This window comes from Calliphora vicina, chromosome 5, assembly GCF_958450345.1.
Source record: "Calliphora vicina chromosome 5, idCalVici1.1, whole genome shotgun sequence".
Lineage (NCBI taxonomy): Eukaryota > Metazoa > Arthropoda > Insecta > Diptera > Calliphoridae > Calliphora > Calliphora vicina.
Window position 1 is genome coordinate 104,872,099 of NC_088784.1, and position 20,057 is coordinate 104,892,155.

The window sequence follows — 20,057 nt, forward strand, 5'->3', positions numbered from 1 at the left end:
AATTTAACTCGCATTGCAGTACATATTGTAGTAAATATAGAATGAACCGTCGCCTTGACTGCAAAAAGGGTTATATGTCATTTTTAAAAAAAATCTGTTTATTACAATACTAGAATCATAAGTTTTATCAATTTATATCCGGTATCCAAATTAACTCATTTCTACATTATTTAAAACAGTGAAGATTTTCAGTCGGCTCTTCATTTGGTTCCATATTGCAACTGCTACCGAAAACATACCTAATAACCGGTAAATTACTTTAATTATCGGTAAACACTATAATTTTGCGAAAATGCGTAGTTCTAGGTTCTATTTAACACATTTCACGTTCATTGTCCATCCTACAAACTCATATTTTTCACGTATCAGTACAAATGGTTTCTTTATCCCATTTCCATATGCCACTTTTCCCTTTTTAATAGAAATTTCAATGTCACATTTGGTTTCGTTAATATCCCTGGTAGTCATTAGAAATGCTTTTAAAGGTGAAAACATTTTTTTACAGTAAATACCAAAATCCTTTTAAAAATATTCAAATTATTACAAATTCCCCTAGTTTTTGAATTTATGAATGTTTATGAAGGAATATTTTTAGCTTTTTTTTTGATTACTAAATTACTAAGTTATGAATTAATAACTCTTTTTACAGCTTTTTTCAAACTCTAATTTTGAACTTTTTGATATTTTTGATTAATCAAGTCTAAATATGTATGTCGTTTCATATATAATTTCAAATGTTGGAAATATTGAAGTGTTGCAAATTTGATTTGAATGAAATTTGAATTCCAGCCCTTTTCTCAATTATTTTAGAGCAATAAAATAAAAAAAAAAAACATCTAAAACAGTTATTATTCAACATAAAAATTAAAGTTCGCATGAAACTCTTAAAAAAATAGTTTTAAATAGCCATCATAAAAAAAAACTCATTTGAGGAGTTTTATTTTTCCCGTAAGAAAAAACTCATTTGAGGAGTTTTATTTTTCCCGTCAGAAAATAAAACTCATATGAGGAGTTTTATTTTTCTAGTCAGAGAATAAAACTCATGTTATGTAAATTGACACCTAAAGTTTGTCGCTGGTCAGATCATTACAATTTATAAAGCTAATTGCATTGCAACCGAATAAATTATTATTAAAATAAAATCAAGTGGGATTTTGGTTTAAATTGATTAAATTGTGGTTGCTTTTTTTTCTTAAAAAAATATATTAAACATTATATCAGATAGAATCAATAAAGAAAGTACTGAAAAAAGTAGAAAAGAAAAGGGTTATATTTTCTGACAGAAAAAATAAAACTTCTCAAATGAGTTTTTTTTTTCTGACGTGAAAAATAAAACTCCTCAATGAGTTTTTTATTATGGCTATTTAAAACTCCTTCTTTAAGAGTTTTATGCGAACTTTTATTTTTACGTTGAGATTATTTTTTTTGATAGTTTTTGATTTTAAATTTTCTGAATAAACTGAAAAAATTGTTTTCTCAAAAATTAAAAAAAAACAATTATGAGGCAGTGCCGAATCTTATATACCTTCATCAAATTATATTCTGAAATAAAAATTTTAAATATTTTTAGGTAAAAAAAATAGTTTTTTTTAAGAAAAAAAATTGGGTTATAAAAATATTTTTCCTGATTTTGACCCATTGTAGGTCCGACTTGCTATGGCGTTATATCGTTGCAATGGACTTCGAATTATGTATCATTTGATATCCATATTGTCTATATTAATGACTTAATAATCCAGATATATATCAAAAATAAGTTGTCCTGGTTTTTCTCATATATCTCAGCCAATTGTGGGCCGATTTTTACGATAGCGGATATATTGATGTATGAATCATGCATGTAAGTTATTTGAGGGCTACGGAAAGTTGATTTCAACATACAGCCGGACAGACAGACGGACATGGCTATATCGACTCCGCTATCTATAACGATTCAGAATATATATACCTTATGGGGTCGCAAATTAAGAATGTAGAAATTGTAAATGGAATGACAAACTTATATGTATATACCATTGCCACTCATGGTAAAGGGTATAAAAATCGTTATGAAATTAAAATTCAACATAAAAATTGTCGTACCGAAATTTTCTAAGATCGGTACTTGTATTAAAATTAGCATAGTTCTGTGGAACAAATGGTTTATATAAAATACTGTTACACAGAGAAAACAGATTCGTAATAGCAAACGAATTTGTAGCCAATCGAATGTTCTACCTTAGCGAAAGAATTGTACTGTTGTGTTAAGAAGGAGTAACAAAAGTTTGGTGGCTTCAACGGAAATTCTTCTACATCAACTGATTTAGAACCGAAAATTTCTATGTGTGCAAACGAAGCATTCGATTGGCAACAAATTCGGTTGCTACTAAGAATCTGTTTTATCTGTGTAGACATAATATTTTATATAGAAAATACTGTTTGTTATATCCAGATATCTATTGGAAATATGTCTGACTCATATGCGTTTCCTGGTGGCTATGAGTGTCGATCATTGATTGATATGGTATGACTTTAATGGTGAGTTATGCAAATGTGTTGCATTAAGAAGTATTTAAATGTTATGTTGCTTATTATTAATCTTCTTTTAATCAAGTATTTTTATTATTATTATCATTCATAAAACTTCTATCCAAAGCTTTAGCTTGTCATAAGTTCATTAAACACTATCACCTCATCTTATCAATTGATTACAAATAGTAAGACAAATCATTTCAAGCACAATGAACATTTCTTTCTATTGTAAAAAGGAAATTGAATCTAAATATAAACCAAAATGTATTTTAGAGAGATAGAAACAAATGGAAATGTTAACAAAAATGTAACAAGACATAAAAAATATTATAAATAATAAAGAATCTGTGACATAGAAATTAACAGCTAAGCAGCAAAAAGAAGTGTAGTCTAATTAACTTTTATCATTTAACAATGTTGCCAAAATACTTTGCTACACCTCCCCGTTCCCGCTCCCGGTCCGTATACTAAGAACTTTATCAAGCTAAAACAAAAGGCAACAACTAAAACAAACTTAAATACATTTTCATTAAAATGGTTGTGACAATGCTGCAAAATGAAGTGCTGAAGTACAGCTGCTGTATACAACATTTAACATTTAAGTAACGCAGAGATTTTGGAGAGTGGCAGGCAGGCAGGTGGATGGCAGATGCGAGAGAGACAGAGAGAGTACATTAAACGGATATTAAAATTAACTGTTAGATGTGTTTGGGTGTACGTGTACGTGCGTATACAAATATTTGTTTGTTTGTGTTAGTAAATGCTTAAAATAATTTTCATTAAGATAATTTAGAAAACAAAAGCATAAACAAGGTGTTTCTTACCTCCCAAATTAAGCGAAAATCCTGTTGTTCCACACGTAACAGCTCACAGGTTGTCTTTGTTACCACAGTGCTATCACGTGGCAAATCGTGTAATATTGATTCCCCAAAAGTTGCTCCTACACCCAAATTACACAAAGTTACTGGTGACTGTAATGAAAAAGATACCAAAAAAAGCACATTATTAAATACTATTTACAACAAGCTCGTTCTTTTTATAACAAAAAAACAAAACAAAAAACAAAATAGGGACTTCAAAGGGGAAGGAGCCAAAGTACTTTTTTTTGTAGTGTTTCGTCAGTTAAGGATCCCTGTATAAAATGTTTATGTTTATGGGTTTTTATGTAGACTTTTACATATAAAAACCACAATATATAGTATGTATGTATTTTATTTTTATTTATTTGCTTCTGTTATCTGTTATCTAGTCTAAAACAAAAAGTTCTCGTTTGTGTTGTGTTTGCTACAAGTAGCTACGTACGCAACTTGCAAAGCCAATGATCCTAATAGACGTTTATCGAGTAAAACCAGCAAAATATTGGCAGGAGTATAATTATCGTAAATACAGTTTTTTTAAGGTTAAATAAACAAGTGTACTCGTACATATTAATGACCTTGTTTTTTGTTACTGTGTTAAATGTTTGGTAGTACATACTTTCTGTTTGGTTTTCTAAATATAACAAACGAAAATCTTTAACATGTTTGAAAACTTTTAAGAGATTAGAAAGTTACAACTTTTACACACTGATAATTAAAGGTATACAAATGTTTTGGTTTTTAAGAAGAAAAAAAAAATAACAATGTTCTTGGCTTAAATGTAGTTGTATTTTAAAATATTAAAATGTAATGTTTGCTACATAATTGTTTCTATGAAAAGAGATTTTTTTCCAATAATAGCTTTTTCTTTGAAAAATATTTTTATTTTTATGAAAAAGTTTTATCTATAACAAGTAAGAGAGCTAAATTCGGCGAATCTTATATACCCTTCACCAAATTATACTTCATAATAAAAATTTAAAATTTAAATTTTTTTTAATTCCAAATTTTAAATTTTTTTTTATTTTTTTTTTGGAAATTTTTTAATTTTTTTTTTTTTAAATTTAGTGAAAATAAATGTATGACAAAAAAATTAGTTTGGTGAAAAAACTTCGGTTTAAAAAATATTTTTCCCGATTTTGACCCATAGTAGGTCCAACTTACAATGGTATAATATACATCCTTGCAAGGGTCTTTGAAATATCTATCATTAGATATCCATATTGTCTATTTTTCTCGATTTTAAATAGCAACCGAGCCGGGATTTCCCGAATATATTGGTGTATCAATCATGTTTGTAAGTTATTTGGGGGCTACTGAAAGTTGATTTCAACATATATACGGACAAGGCTATATCGACTCCGCTATCTATAACGATCCAGAATATACATATATACTTTGTGGGGTCGCAAATGAAAAATGTAGAAATTACAATCGGAATGACAAACTTATAGGTAACTGAGAGCCTATGTCTGTTGTTAAAAGCCTAATTCATGAGAATGTATTGCATGTATTTTGTTATTGTATCACCCGCATGTGTGAAAGGAGAGTAATTTTTTCCATTTTAATGCTCTCTCTTTCCGTTCTATGCGTTTATTCTATGGTGAAAAGTGTTTGTTCGAAAAAAACAATAATATATACCATCTCTCTGGCAAAATATGGATTCAGAACCAAAAGAACTGCTCATCTTTTGAGACCAAAAACGAAACCAAAGTGAATCGTATCTAGGGTTTTTATCCCGGGAATTTCCGGTACAAATTTCCCGGGAATTTTGCCAATTTTTTACTACCCGATTCCCGGGATTTTTAGTCGGGAATCCCGGTAATTAAAAACTGACGAAAATACATAGAAAACAAGTTAGAACTATGTTTTTTTCAACAAAAAACAGTGAAAAGTTTTTTGCTTATATCTTGGCAATAATAGACCGCTTATAATTATTATTTATCTGGGGTTTTTCGTATGAAAATTCAAAAAGAGAATTCATTATTTATAGAATTTATTTATTATTGAATCATTCTAATTTCTTCTTCAAATCCACAACAAAATGCTTCAAAAATTTATTAAATTATTAAATTTTTCTTCAATTAAAATCTAGTACAAAAAGGTTTAAGACAATTTTTTCAATTAATTTTGTAAATGATTTGATTTAACAAAAATTTAATCATTCAAAGTTTGAATAAATTCTGTTATTAATTAACTTTAAAATTAATTCAGTTTAAACAAAGGCTTTGGAATTAAATATTAGGAAGGGATTTATGGAATGAAAGGCTGACATTTTTTAATTACGGATTAAGATTTTAGTGAATTAAGCTCAAATTTTATTAATTAATTCGAAGATCTGATATTTAATAATTATAACACTAAATTTGTATATGAAATTTGGCTATAATAGACCTAATTTACAGTATCAGTATATATTTCGGGAATAGCCGGGTACCCGGGAATGTATACAAAAATTTCTCGATTCCCGGGAATCAAAAAAGGTCGGGAAATTAAAAACCCTAATCGTATCCCCGAGAGAGCATTCTGCATCGATCGAAACGTCGGACGGGGTAAGGTCTGGACTATAAGGCCAATAAGGTGAAGCAAAACTTCCCAACCACTTCATTCTGAATACTTTTTAACAGGTATTGCAACATATGGCCTAGCATTGTCATGATAGGCGTTTTTCGATCAATGTTCGCTTCAAAGGAATCAGTTGCGTCCGGAACAGGTTTCCTATTATGGTCTAGCCAGATTTCAGCAGCTCATAATAGATAGGACCTTTTTGGTCCCTCCAAATACGGAGCATTACCTTATCGCCATGGATATTTTACTTTGGTGTAGAAAAGCCTTTTTGGTCGGTTTTCGTATATCCGTTGTTCATCACAACTAATACAAAAATGATGCATCATTTCGGACAAGCAAAAAAGTCTTTCAAGGTCTCTCGGCTTCAATTCGTATGGTACCCAATTGTCCTGTTTTTGTAAAAAATCCTGCTGCTCGCAAACGTTTTGAAATTTGCTGCTTGAGTAGCTCCCAATAATGTTAAAAGGTCTTGTTGAGTTTGACAACAATCTTCATGGAGTAATGCCATCAATTCTTGGTCTTCAAACTTTTCTGGCTGACCTGAACGATTTTAGTCTTTTGTATCAAAATCACCACTTCTCAACCGCACAAACCATCTCTCGCACATTGAAACCGATGAAACACATTCACCATAAGTTTCGGTGAGTAATCGGTTTGTTTCAGCTGCACTTGAAGAAATAAAGCAAAACTTCCCGCATATGATGATGGTACAATATTCGAGAATTTTGAAGAAAAAAAAACTTTCTTGTTTATACTATAATATTCAATGAGAATAAATGACAGATATGTACGATTTTTGCTATTAAAAACAAAAACGGCGTTCAAAAGATGAGCCATATATTTTAAATCCCGTATTTTCAAGTCAGACACCCATTATATCGCGATATCGAACATCAGTAATAGTCATTACTTGACCAACCTCATTTTCGACTTCACTACAATATACAGGATTCTAAATCCTTTATACCCAGTCACATATATAATTAGGTCAACTTAACCACAAGTATTGAAGACTAAGTTTTTCTAGCAGTTCATCTATGACCAGAGTCCAGGATATCGACAGTCATTAGTCGCCTGTATGATATTCTACGACTTTCATAAGTCCAACTTAAGAACTCTAGAAGAAATATTCAGTTCACGATGAATGATTTAGATTTATGTGGTTTATAGGAAAGCTTGTCCTGAAAATTTAACGGATGCTTGAAATTTCCGACTAAATTTTCTTATCATTACTTTTATTTTGATTTATTTTTCTATGAATAGTTATTTTAAACTCATTTTATATGAAAGTCCGAAGGACCATCCAGAATGCATTTCAAGGTATTCAATAGAATTCATGATTTTTATATTTAATTTTGCTCTTTATTCATTTTATACAATTAAACATATGTGTATGGAAGAATCCATGCCAAAACGGACAGATTGTGGTTGTTGAATGTTGTACATTGTATGCAATATGTAATAACTGTGGTAGATTTCCTTAAAACCATAGATTTTACTGCTGTCCGCTTAGGGATGGATCAGTCCATATATTTTACTTTTTTCAACTAAGAGCCAAAATCTTAAAAAAATACAAAACAAAAGCTCTTGATTTACTTAATGAGCAAAAAGTAAAACAGCAAAAAATACAAAAAAAAAAAACAATTTGTAATAGGAAATGAACAGGTGGATGGGTGGTTGTTGGCTGGATTTTAGCTAGTAAAAACAAGTGGTTTGAAATATTGAATAAATATTGATTTTCAATTTCAACTAAACCCTGAACATTTACACAAATATATACCTGCTGCATTCAAACAAATGTTAACTAAAAGATGCATCCTTTTGCATAAGGTCTGATGTTTAAAAATAAACAATAAATTGATTTAGTTTTAAAAGTTAATGGACTCAAAATAAAACCAATAAAATGCAAACATTTATAGCAATTAAAGGATTCAAATAATTAAATATTGCTGGAATTAAGTTAACATTGATTAAATATACAAAATTCAGGTTATGGTCTCTATTCCCTTGACCTCTGATGATGTTATTAGAGTTATTATGTGTTTTTTTTAATAACTTCCTTATAAATTTTCCAGTTCTTAAAATATAAGAAAACATGACTTTTCGGTTTATTACAATAGGCCGGAAATTTACTACCTCATAAAATGTAATTTTAAAGTAAATTAATGTTGGACTTAATAACGAGTTTTTTTCTTATAATAAAAATTTCTAATGTACATTATAACGTACTTACAAGCTGGCTATTGCAAGTTATGGCATTTAATGGAAAATTGTTAAAATATTAACAACAAAAAAAATATGTTTAAAAACCATAAAAAAAGTTATTAAAAAAGTATGAGGAAACCCGAAAAAGAAAAAAAATAAGAAGTATGTACAATAATAAACCACTACTACAAATTTGGATAGAAACAAATTGGTTGTCAGTACATTTGCTACGTTATGCACAAAAAAAACAAACAGGGGGATTCATTAACATGTTGCAACACCACTACGTGATGAAAGACAAAACAAAGAAGACCTGTGTCTCCCATTTTTGCCCAAAGTCATACAATTTTTTTATGGGCCCCCAAAGATTTTGGCCACCGATGTCACCTTTGCAAAAAAGTGATCACTTTCTCAAGTTCATATCTTGCAAACCGTTCTTAATTTTGATTTACTCTCTGAGGCAAAATTGTAGCGCTTGTCATAAAGAACATAAATTGTGAACATATTGAAGATCAAAATCGCAAAAAACTTTAAAAAATTCGAATTAAATATTTTTTTAAGGCTGCCTAAATGTATGCTTTAGTTTATAATAATTTAATAGTTTATGACCCAAAACTAGGGTTTTTAATTTCCCGACCTTTTTTGATTCCCGGGAATCGGGAATTTTTTTTCTACATTCCCGGGTTCCCGGCTATTCCCGAAATATATAATGATACTGTAAATTAGGAATATTATAGCCAAATTTCATATAAAAACTTAATGTTATAATTATTAAATATCAGAGCTTCGAATTAATTAATAAAATTTGAGCTTAATTCACTAAAATCTTAATCCGTAATTAAAGAATGTCAACCTTTCATTCCATAAATCCATTCGTAATATTTAATTTTTTATATTCATTCCAAAGCCTTTGTTTAAACTGAATTAATCACCCCTATCGCGAATCAATTTCACATGAAATATGTTCCATTTTGCCATTTTTCGTTCATAAACTTTGTTCACGTGAACAAATTCCCCATGTTGTGAAATTTTTAGATGGAATTTTGTAAACAATAAACCGCTGTTACGAACAAAATCAACTATTCTGAATGAAAAGTTTAGGGGTATATCACGATAGCAATTTTCCTTTCGAGGGAAATGGAATTTCATGGGAACAAAAATGTCACATGTTTTTCACGATAGGGGTGAATTTTAAAGTTATTTAATAACAGAATTTATTCAAACTTTGAATGATTAAATTTTTGTTAAATCAAATCATTTACAAAATTAATTGAAAAAATTGTTTTAAGCCTTTTTGTACTAGATTTTAATTGAAGAAAAATTTAATCATTTAATAAATTTTTGAAGCTGTTTTGTTATGGATTTGAAGAAGAAATTTAAAGAAATTAGAATGATTCTATAAGAAATAAATTATATAAATAATGAATTTACTTTTTAAATTTTCATACGAAAAACCCCAAATAAATAATATAGAGGTCTATTATTGCCGAGATATAAGCAAAAAAACTGTAAAAAACTTTTCACTGCTCTAACTTGTTTTCTATGTATTTTCGTCAGTTTTTAATTCCCGGGATTCCCGACTAAAAATCCCGGGAATCGGGTAGTGAAAAATTGGCAAAATTCCCGGGAAATTTGTACCGGGAATTCCCGGGATAAAAACTCTACCCAAAACACTCAATTTTCCTTTAGTTTGTTGAGATCTTAGGTACGATTTTGTAGTTGATTAGTTCCTTGAATTTTGAACCGTTTGCTACCTATGGGGAAAAATGGTAAAATTTTTTTTTTAAGATTCTTGCGATTTTGATCTTAAAGATGGATTTTTTTTGTTCACTATGACAAGGGCTACAACTTTGCCTTAGAGAGTAAATCAAAATTCCGACCGGTTTGCAAGATGTGAGCCTGAGAAATTGATCACTTTTTTGTAAAAATCACACCGAGGTCCCAAATCTGTGGGGGTTCATTAAAAAAAGTGCATGACTTTGTGAAAAACTGGGAGATCATATATATGATTGCTATATGTTTATGACAATCATGTTCATCATTATATCACAATAGTATGGAAACCATAATCCGAGAACAACACAATATAGTGAAGTAATACATCATAAAAATGGTTGTAAATGGTAACTTTAACATATTATGGTTACCGCAATCATATAAATAATAACAGTGACTATAAAATTGCTAACAAAATTTTAAAAATGTTTAAATTGTTAATTTGTTGTCTTTTCCACTGAATACCCCTAATGTGGTCATTCGGTTTTCTTTTATGACTAATACTTAATTTTTGTTTGGTTATTATTCATTATTGTTACAATGTTGGTTGGTTGGTCATTTATTTTGAGTTAGAGTTTGTGTATATTCATATTTTACAACTTCTTTTTTTTTTTTGTTTCTCTCTTTTCGGTCATAAACCAAAACTGACATAAAATAAAGCAAGAAACCAATTTTAAACCAAATTTTTTCTTTTATTACATTTGTTGTTTTTTTTGTGTTCTCAGTAACTCAATGTACTCGATTTCGAAAACTCTAAAGTAAACTTTTAATGATATTTTTCTCGGTTTTTTTACACTTTTTTCCAGTTGGTTATTATTGTTGCAATGCATTGGTTAAATGTGTTTATTTCAGTTTGAAAAGATGATTTCCAGTAAATAGACTTTAGTTAAAAGTATGAAAGTGTCTTTTTTTATGGGCGGATGTTAAGTTAAATGTAGCAAATATCAGGTTATAAATAAATATTTTAAGCATGAAGATTGTGTGGAAATGATAAGAACGATTTTTTAAAGAAATGGCTAGCGGCTTTATATACGCAAAAAAAGAATTTAATTAAAAAATATTTATGAAATTACGCACTTTTTTTGTTGTTAAATTACATTTAAACATGAATTCTTCAATTATCTTCTAGTTTGAAAATTGGGTCAAACGTGAGTTTATTTTTTGTTTGTTTGTGACATTTCTTTATGAAATGTTTTTGCAGACCTTTAAACATTTTTAGGCATTTGAGTGTTTTATTGAAAAAAAAACTTTAATTGTTTATAGGGTGTAATTGTTTTACTTTTGATACCCTTCACCATTAGTATTAAAAGTATATATAAGTTTGTTATTCCGTTATAGACTTGCAGCAAAAACTTGATAATACCTTGCAATTACTCAATACCTTATTTGTCAATGACTATTTCATACCATCTGCATTACTTAGAAGTAGTTTGGTAATGGCTGGCATATAAACTGATATACAGTATTGTAATTTTAAACCAAATTCATAATTAATTCATTCAACCTATGAATGATAACATTTATGTTAATTCAGATTGATTTAAACAATTTTTTATTCATTCAATTTCTTTTTTAAAGAAATATATTACTTATTTAAGTCCGTATTTGTAAACGAACTTGATAATGACTTTTTTAAGCGGGACTTATGTAATGGCCTTCAATGACATCACCGAGTTTTAATTCCAATGTATAACACCATGTTTTTTTGAGTCATGGAAATATAACCATATACGGACACCGCTACGTGATAAAAGACCAACAAAAAAACTAAAGCATACTTTTAGGCAGCTTTATAAAAATTAATTTCTAAATTTATTTCGAATTGTTTAAAGTTTTTTGCGATTTTGATCTTGAAGATGAAGTATTTTTGATTTTATATGTTCACAATTTCTGTTCTTTATGACAAGGGCTACAACTTTGCCTCAGAGAATAAATCAAAATTCCGAACTGTTTGCAAGATATGAGCCTGAGAAAATTATAACTTTTTTGCAAAAATGATACCGAGGCCTCAAATCTATGGGGCCTAAAAAACCAAAAAAAAACTAAAGCATACTTTTAGGCAGCTTTATAAAAATTCATTTCTAAAGTTATTTCGAATTGTTTAAAGTTTTTTTTTTGCGATTTTGATCTTGAAGATGAAGTATTTTTGATTTTATATGTTCACAATTTCTGTTCTTTATGACAAGGGCTACAACTTTGCCTCAGAGATTAAATCAAAATTCCGAACTGTTTGCAAGATATGAGCCTGAGAAAATGATCACTTTTTTGCAAAAATGACACCGAAAAAAGTGCATGACTTTGGGCAAAACTGGGAGAAACGGGTCTTTTATCACGTAGTGGTGTCCGTATATGATTATATTCGTGATACTTTTACAATTTATTAGCATTTTAAGTCATTACTTTGCAATGTAAGTTTTGGCAGGGTAGACATTATTGCTGTCAGACGAAAGACATTTAAAAGATCTTTCCTACACCAAAAATATTTGTTAACCCAGATTTTTAAAATTTCATGCGAAATGCTGTCAAAACATGTGAAATAATTTGACAACCTTATTTTTTAACTACGAAATAATATAAGCAGCACTTCTTTCGCACTAAATGTCAAAAAACCATAATTTTTCACAAATATGAACTGAGTACTAGGCTTAAGACATGTACGAACTCCTAGGACTAAACAGTAGAAAGTCTTCTAAAATTCAAATGTTGAAAATTGCAGCAAACTCGGATGACGTTTAGAGGTTGCATATTTTATTTGAAATTTCATATTTTCGGTCAAATATTTTTCGATTCTTATAAACACTAAATGAGGATTAAAAATGCAAATTTTAAAGATTCTACCTATTACGGGTTAGCGTGGAGACCGAATTGAAACTAGTGGATCTTAAGGAAATTTTGTTTTTTGTGTCAATTTTGATAAAATTAAAAAATTACAATATTTAATTGTAATAATAATATTTTAATTATAATTTTGTTAAAATTATAAAATTACAATATTTAATAACAGATTGCTTCTTTGGATTACTAATAGGACTTTATTAACCCCTTTGCAGCTGGGGCCAAAACTGACCAAGACATCAAAGTTTGAACTCTATCAAATTGATGAAATTTTTATATTAATATTTTAGTGCAGAGGTCTTAACTTTAATATCGTGCACAATTTTGACCCCAGATATTAAAAGGTTTAACAATTTTCTAGAAATTTAAAATTGTAAAATTATGACGCAAGATGTACATATAAATTTAGAGCCTGATTCAGAAAACAATTTTCAATTTATGTGTATGAAAATCAATAAAAAATTATTTAGTATAAAAATCTGAATCAGGACCAAATTACCAAATCGTAAATAAGTTTTTTTTTTAGTTTTGTACCCTCTAACAAACCCAACAAACCCACTTAGAGCTAGTTTCTTACTTGTCAGTTAAACTCAGCTTAACACGCCGTTATATTAATCCTGAAACATATTTTGCCGGAATTTAACCAATGATTGTGTTTCTCACTAGTGGATTAATTTTGTTAGCATTGCCATACTTTTCAGTCAAATCACATGTTTATTATTCAAATTTTTTCATATAAATATGGCAATACTATACATTTTATAAGAAAAAGCAACCGCGTTACATAACTTTTTTTGTAAATTTTAACTTTCTAAAAGAAAAAGCGACATAAAAGTATATAAAATGTATATTAAAAATTATATTGATGTTAATAAAGCAAATAAAAACAAAGAGCTGCTGTGCTGAATTGTTTATTTTATTTTCCATCTGTTTGTGCTTTGGCATTTTATACTTAGGTTTAACTCACCAATGATGCTCAGTTAAACCTAGATTATATAGCATATAAACAATAAGTGAGAAACACAATTTTTAGTTTAATTTAGGTTTAAGCGAAGAATGTAGATTATCTCTATCCCAGAAACTAGCTCTTAATCATTTAGCTAATACTCAGTAGCACTGTGCAGTATTTAAATAAATAAAAACAATTAAAATTCTACTTTTTTTTTCGAAAATATTCCAAGAATTTGTTCGTTACTTTTTGATTTACATAAAAGTAGCATACTTTTAGGTATTTATGATAAGAAGTAAAGTGTGCTTTTGAAATTAATGAGAAAATGGATTTAATTACACTATCATTACATTCAGGAAATATATAATTTTCCATGATACGGGTATATTTTTAAAATATATTATGAAAATCAGCTGTAATTTATTACTATTTATATAAGTTCCTAAAAGTATGCCACATTTTTAACATTAAATTTTAAATAATTTAATTGTATTACTAAATTTAGCTGACAAACTTAAATTTATTAGCAATAAAAACCAAGTACGCACACATTTAATTATTTAATTATAACATACTGGTAATTTTAATTGCCCCAAACAATTTCCCTAATTGTATAACAAATTGTGTGCGAATGTTGGGGGTTTCTCTAACTGGCTTGCTTTCTTTATAGACAAATTTTGCAATTTAATAATAATAATTGTATGGCAATAAATTTTGTAAACAAAAACTAACATATACAAACAAGATACACAAAATATAGTTAGTAAAAATAATTAATATGTAAGTAAGAGTATAACGAGATTGTTTGTTTTTTGTTACCTTTGCATAACGACGAGTCGACTGCTCCACATCATATAAACCGCGACGTGATAACATGTTTAAATTTCAGTAACTGCTGAACTGCCAGGCCAACATATGTACGTGCAACTAACTACATACAAACAGCCATGTGCATGCCACCAATAACACTATATAGTATTTTCAATTGAATCGTAACTTGCTGCAGCAGCTGCACAGTGTTACGAGTTTCGAGTACTCTTGTGTTTCAATATGTATGCGTGCTACAAATACTGCTATTAAATATTAAACTACTGGCGCTTTGCAACTACAACTATTGACATGGTATCACCATTATGTTTACAAAAATATTTACAAAAAGAAAAAAATATAAATAATTAAATAAAAGTGGCCAACAAAAACATTTACCACTGCTAATGAATAATAGACGTTATTATGTTTAAACAAATAAAAACAACAAATAAATAAATGAATGTTTGAAATAAAACGGTCAATGAACAAAAATAAATAATTTCAATTTGTTTTTTCTTTTTTTTTATTAGTTTTGTTTTTTTTTGCCAAAATAAATACATAAATAATTTAATTTAATGAATTTTTATTATTTAAATAAATTTATTTCTTGTTGTTTGTTTGTTTGTTTATTTTTGGCTTGAACAAAAACATTCACATAAAATTTAATCAAATTTTAGGTGAATGTAACTGTAAAAAGCACGTATTTTTTATAAACAAAATATAATTCGATATTTACCCTGAATTTAAAGTGTAAAATTATTTAACTAGTGTTTTTAGTTTGATTTATTTGTTTATTCTTTGCAAATATAATTTGTTTGGCAGACGTTTTGTTAGAAAATGGATTTTGCTATTGCTATATAGAGCAAATCAGTGGTCGGCATAAAAAATATGGAATAAGAATTATTATGCACTTTCTATAAATTTTGTAACATGACCAGTAATCTTTGTTTCTTATTTGGTAATTTTATACCAACTTCCTTGACTTTCTTATTTTTTACAGGTCAATAAGCGATCATGTTCGGTCCCTGCTTACTATCAGTAACCTATATTGAATCGTTTATTCCAAAAACCAGTCAAGCAACAAAAAATCCAAAATTGAGTTATTGGGCGATTACTGTTTTGTTAAGGTAAATGCATCGTTTAATGCAGCAAAAATAAATATTTCACCCCCTATTAGGTTGATGCAAAGAAGAGAAATCCATGTTTAGTGCAGAAAGAAGTCAAGGGACAGGGCTTTACTTGTTTTATACTATGTAATAGAACCTTTTTTATAAATGTTGTAGGTCTCAATAAATGTGAAAAAATTAAAGATTTACTAGCTCTAAAATCCTACTGGGTTGGTTATTTGTTTGTTCCAGAAACCAGTCAAATGAAAACTTTATATTATTATTAAAATATATGTTAATGTAGATAAAAATAGGAAAATGGATAACTTTCATAGGAAAAAATATAAATTTTTTTTAATTTAATCAAAATTTATTGCTGGACTGGTTTTTGAAATTAACGATCAAATTAAATAATTACACGGTGCTACGATGGAAAAAAAACTTGGAAAACGGCCTAGCGTGGGTCTTGCTGAGTACACTACAAATTGTCTCTAAAAATTTCAGAAACACCCTCAAATTCAGAAGTTATTCTGAAAAAACCGTTTTCAGTGATGTTCGTCGACTTATCGACCTGTAGCTTAGTCAGTTTTTGTCCGACTTTAAATTTTTTAACGGGTTTGGAAAGAAAACTGATCACGCTTTAAAATGACGTGCATTTTTTGATACATTTTTAAGTTATAAGTATTGTTTTTGTTAAGAATATCTAAAAGAAAAACAAAATTTATCAACTTTTTTGATTTTAGTCGCTTTTCATTGCTTATTTTGATATGAAGTTTATAAAAATTTATACCCACATATAGTTCTTAACAAAGCATGGTTATTATTGAAATCGGGTGAAAATTCTAAAAGTTATTCAACTTTTAATTAACATCATTTTTAGTATTTTCTCCCCCAGCGCATATAAATAAAAATAAACAAAAAACTGTAAAAAAAAATATTTGTAAAATTTTGAATTTAAATTTTTTCGAACTTTTTTCAAAAAAGTTGAATAACTTTTGCAAATATAAACCGATTTTAACAAGTAATATCTCATTTTTTCCCATATAAAATTATCTTTAAAACATTGTGCAAAAAAGAATAGGTTTTCATAGAAAAAAATTAAATTAACTATTGTTGAATATGAAAAATTACGAAAAAAATAAAGTAAAAGTTTTTATAAAAACTCGCAATTTTTTTTGATATAAATTTTGTGCATACATTTTAAGAAAGCGTAATTCTTTGTCTATCCATAATTGTTTAAAATTTTCGGTCTAAAAATGTGTGAGTTAGAGGTACTAAAGTACTACGACCTACCCTAAAACTTTTTTTTTTCAAAATATCTCAAAATTTTTAGGGTGTTTCAAAATCTTTGAAAATGATTTTAGTATTTCCTCACCTAGGCCTACAATCCCCATTAGGTCGCTTTTCAAATTCTGACAAAAAGTGTCATTTTGTAGCAGAGTGTTATCAACAATACAAATATATATTATTACAAATTAAAGGAAAAGGCCTTGTCAAAAAATGTAACTAATTGCTAACCATGCAGAGGCTCTCATAATATTTCTTCTCACTAACAAAGCGTCATATGCGAGAAGTTTTGCTTAACTTCTTTAATTTGAAAAAAGTGCCGCTGAAGCACACCGATTGCTCACCAAAGCTTATGGTGAATGTATTTCATCGGTTTCAATGTGCGAGAGATGGTTTGTGGCGTTCAGAAGTGGTGATTTTGACACGGAAAACAAAGTTTGATGACCAATAATTTGATGCATTACTCCATGAAGATTGTTGTAAAACTCAAGAAGAACTTGGGAGCTACTCAAGCAGCAATTTTAAAACGTTTGCAAGCAGCAAGATTCATCCAAAAGCAGGGAAATTGGGTACCATAAGAATTGATGAAGGACTTATCATATTATGTTGCTCTTTAATTAAGGCTTATCATAATCTGAGAACAACATATTATGATAAAATTATTCATCATAAATATGGTTACCACAAACATGTATTTATTTACTGTAACCATATATATGGTTGATGCAATCATGTGAATCATAAATTAACCATATTATGGTTACCACAATCATGTAAATGGTTACTGTGACTATAATATTGTTAAAAATCTTGTAACACTATTTAAATGGTTACAGTAACCATGTCCAATTATATTTTTTCTCTGCGTGTATAGACCGGACCTTGCCACGATCGACTACTATTTGTTTCGATCGATGCAGAACGCTTACTTAGGGATACGCTTCACTTCAGAACAGAGTATCCGAAATTGGCTTGATTCGTTCTTGGCCTCAAAAGATGAGCCGTTATATTGGCCACCCACTCATATATGGGTGGCCAATATTTTTAATAAATTTATATTGTACAAAAGTTTCAATATAAAAGTGAACAATTTGAAAAAATCCCGCATTTTAAAGTTTTACCTTCCAAACAGAAGACTCTTTGTGAAAATTTGTTGGCAAATGTCCGTGTTACGGTTGTTTATGATTCAAAAAGCGCACTTTTTTTAAACAATTTTTATTTTCTTCATGCTCTAAGTTGATCGTGAGGCAGTAAAATATTTTTTCTTATTGTAGTGAAAATGCCTACTGAAGTTAGCATTCCAAAACACTGAAGTAAATAAAAAGCTATTTAAAAATGCATGAGTTATGCTAATTTTTGTGATAATATGGTTTTCGAAAAATCATAGCTTACAGTAATTTGCTATTTATAGTCAACTTTTTGGAAATTTGCTATTTATAGCTCGGTTCTGAAAAAGAGATTTTCATGATCTTAAAAAAATCAAAAAAATCGCTGGTGTTTACTCACTTTTGAGGCTGTGTATATTTATTAAGCTTTTAAGTTGTAACTTTAAGAATACCATAATTTCACTAAAACGAAGTTATCGAGAAAAAACTGTAAGTATTTCCGTACTCTATGGACTCCAACCAAACAGAATTGCTACATGAGAGAGAACCCCTGCATAGTTTTTCGATCTCTTATGTATACACAGAAAACAGATTCGTGATCGTGATATCAACCGAATTTGATGCCAATCGAATGATTTTACCTTAGTGACCGAATTTTACAGTTGTGACTACATAATTTTAGAAGGGTTAACAAAAGTTTGGTTGCTTCAACCGAAATTCTTCTTTATCAAGTGACATTCTGTTGATGGAACCGAAAAGTTTTATTTGTGAAACCGAAATATTCGATTGGCGACAAATTCGGTTGTGTATCACTGCGTAATAAGTTATTCTTAATCTTATCTGCAGCCAAATCGATATAGATTTGTAAGAATTACTCTAGGGCTCTTGAAGCTATTTCACATTTGAGGTGGTCAACTGGTAGATCACAATGTATGTCACAATAATGACTACAAGTTAGATTTTCAGAAAGTTTAAGACCTGATGTATGATTTTCGTTTTTCGTAATAGTTGAGAAGATACCCAGAGATTTAAAATTAGGTTGTCGCGTTTTCGAGACTAAAACCCACCCGAACCAAATATTACTCGAATGATTTTAGCTTAGTGACCGAATTTTACAGTTGTGACTACATAATTTTAGAAGGGTTAACAAAAGTTTGGTTGCTTCAACCGAAATTCATCTTTATCAAATTACAATTTGTTGATGGAATCGAAAAATTTTTTGTGTTCAACCGAAATATTCGATTGGCAACAAATTCGGTTGCTGTCATGAATCTATTTTCTCTGAGTATCACTGTGTCATTAGTTATTCCTAGTCATATCTGCAGCCAAATATATATGGATTGTGTAAGAATTACTCTAGGGCTCTTGAAGCTATTTCACATTTGAGGTGGACAAGTTTGACATCTAGTAGATTACAATGTATGCCACAACAATGGTTACAAGTTAAATTTTCAAAAAGTCAAGGCCCTGATGTTTGATTTTCGTTCACATAATTTTTAAATCCATGTAGTAGTTGAAAAGATACCCAAGCATTTAAAATTTGTCGCGTTCTGCATATAATTTTATTATTTTTACTAGAATCTCAGTTAAGTAATTTCAATTTAATCAATTTAAATACATACTGCAATTTCAATTGAAAACACTAGTTGTAATTTTTTGTTATTTATTGTATTACTTAGGAAAAGCAAAAATATTTAAAATCAAATAATAGTAATAATAATAAAAAATAATAGAAAGAAACAATAGAATAAAAGGAAAGTGTTAAATTGTATGCTAATTAGTTGTACAATAGTTTTTTTGTTGTTTATAGCTTTTAAACAAATTTATTTTTAGCAATTTGTATTTATTTATTACGTTTTTGTTCATACTTATTTATATATGCAAACGAACTAATAACAATGAATATTAAATATGAGTAGTTAGCAAAAAACTATGTATAATTATTAGTTTAAACGTATTTTTTCATGTTGTTTTTAATTGGCCAATTTATTTTAATTAAAGGTTTAGGCAACTTTAAAGAAATATTTTAAACAAAAAACGCACTTTG

At 28.8% G+C, this 20,057-nt stretch overlaps 1 protein-coding gene across 5 annotated transcripts in view; it reads right to left on the minus strand.

Moving 5' to 3' along the window:
- Positions 1-20,057, minus strand: part of Epac (Exchange protein directly activated by cAMP) — a 181,873-nt gene that overhangs the window by 57,498 nt on the left and 104,318 nt on the right. For 3 of the 5 annotated variants that reach the window (XM_065511856.1, XM_065511855.1, XM_065511859.1), the window contains one exon: positions 3,336-3,482. In XM_065511856.1, the coding sequence (XP_065367928.1) occupies positions 3,336-3,482 (147 nt within the window). Of the gene's footprint in view, positions 1-3,335; positions 3,483-14,520; positions 14,593-20,057 lie in introns of those variants that run through there. The other 2 variants (XM_065511858.1, XM_065511857.1) reach the window with 1 other exon arrangement.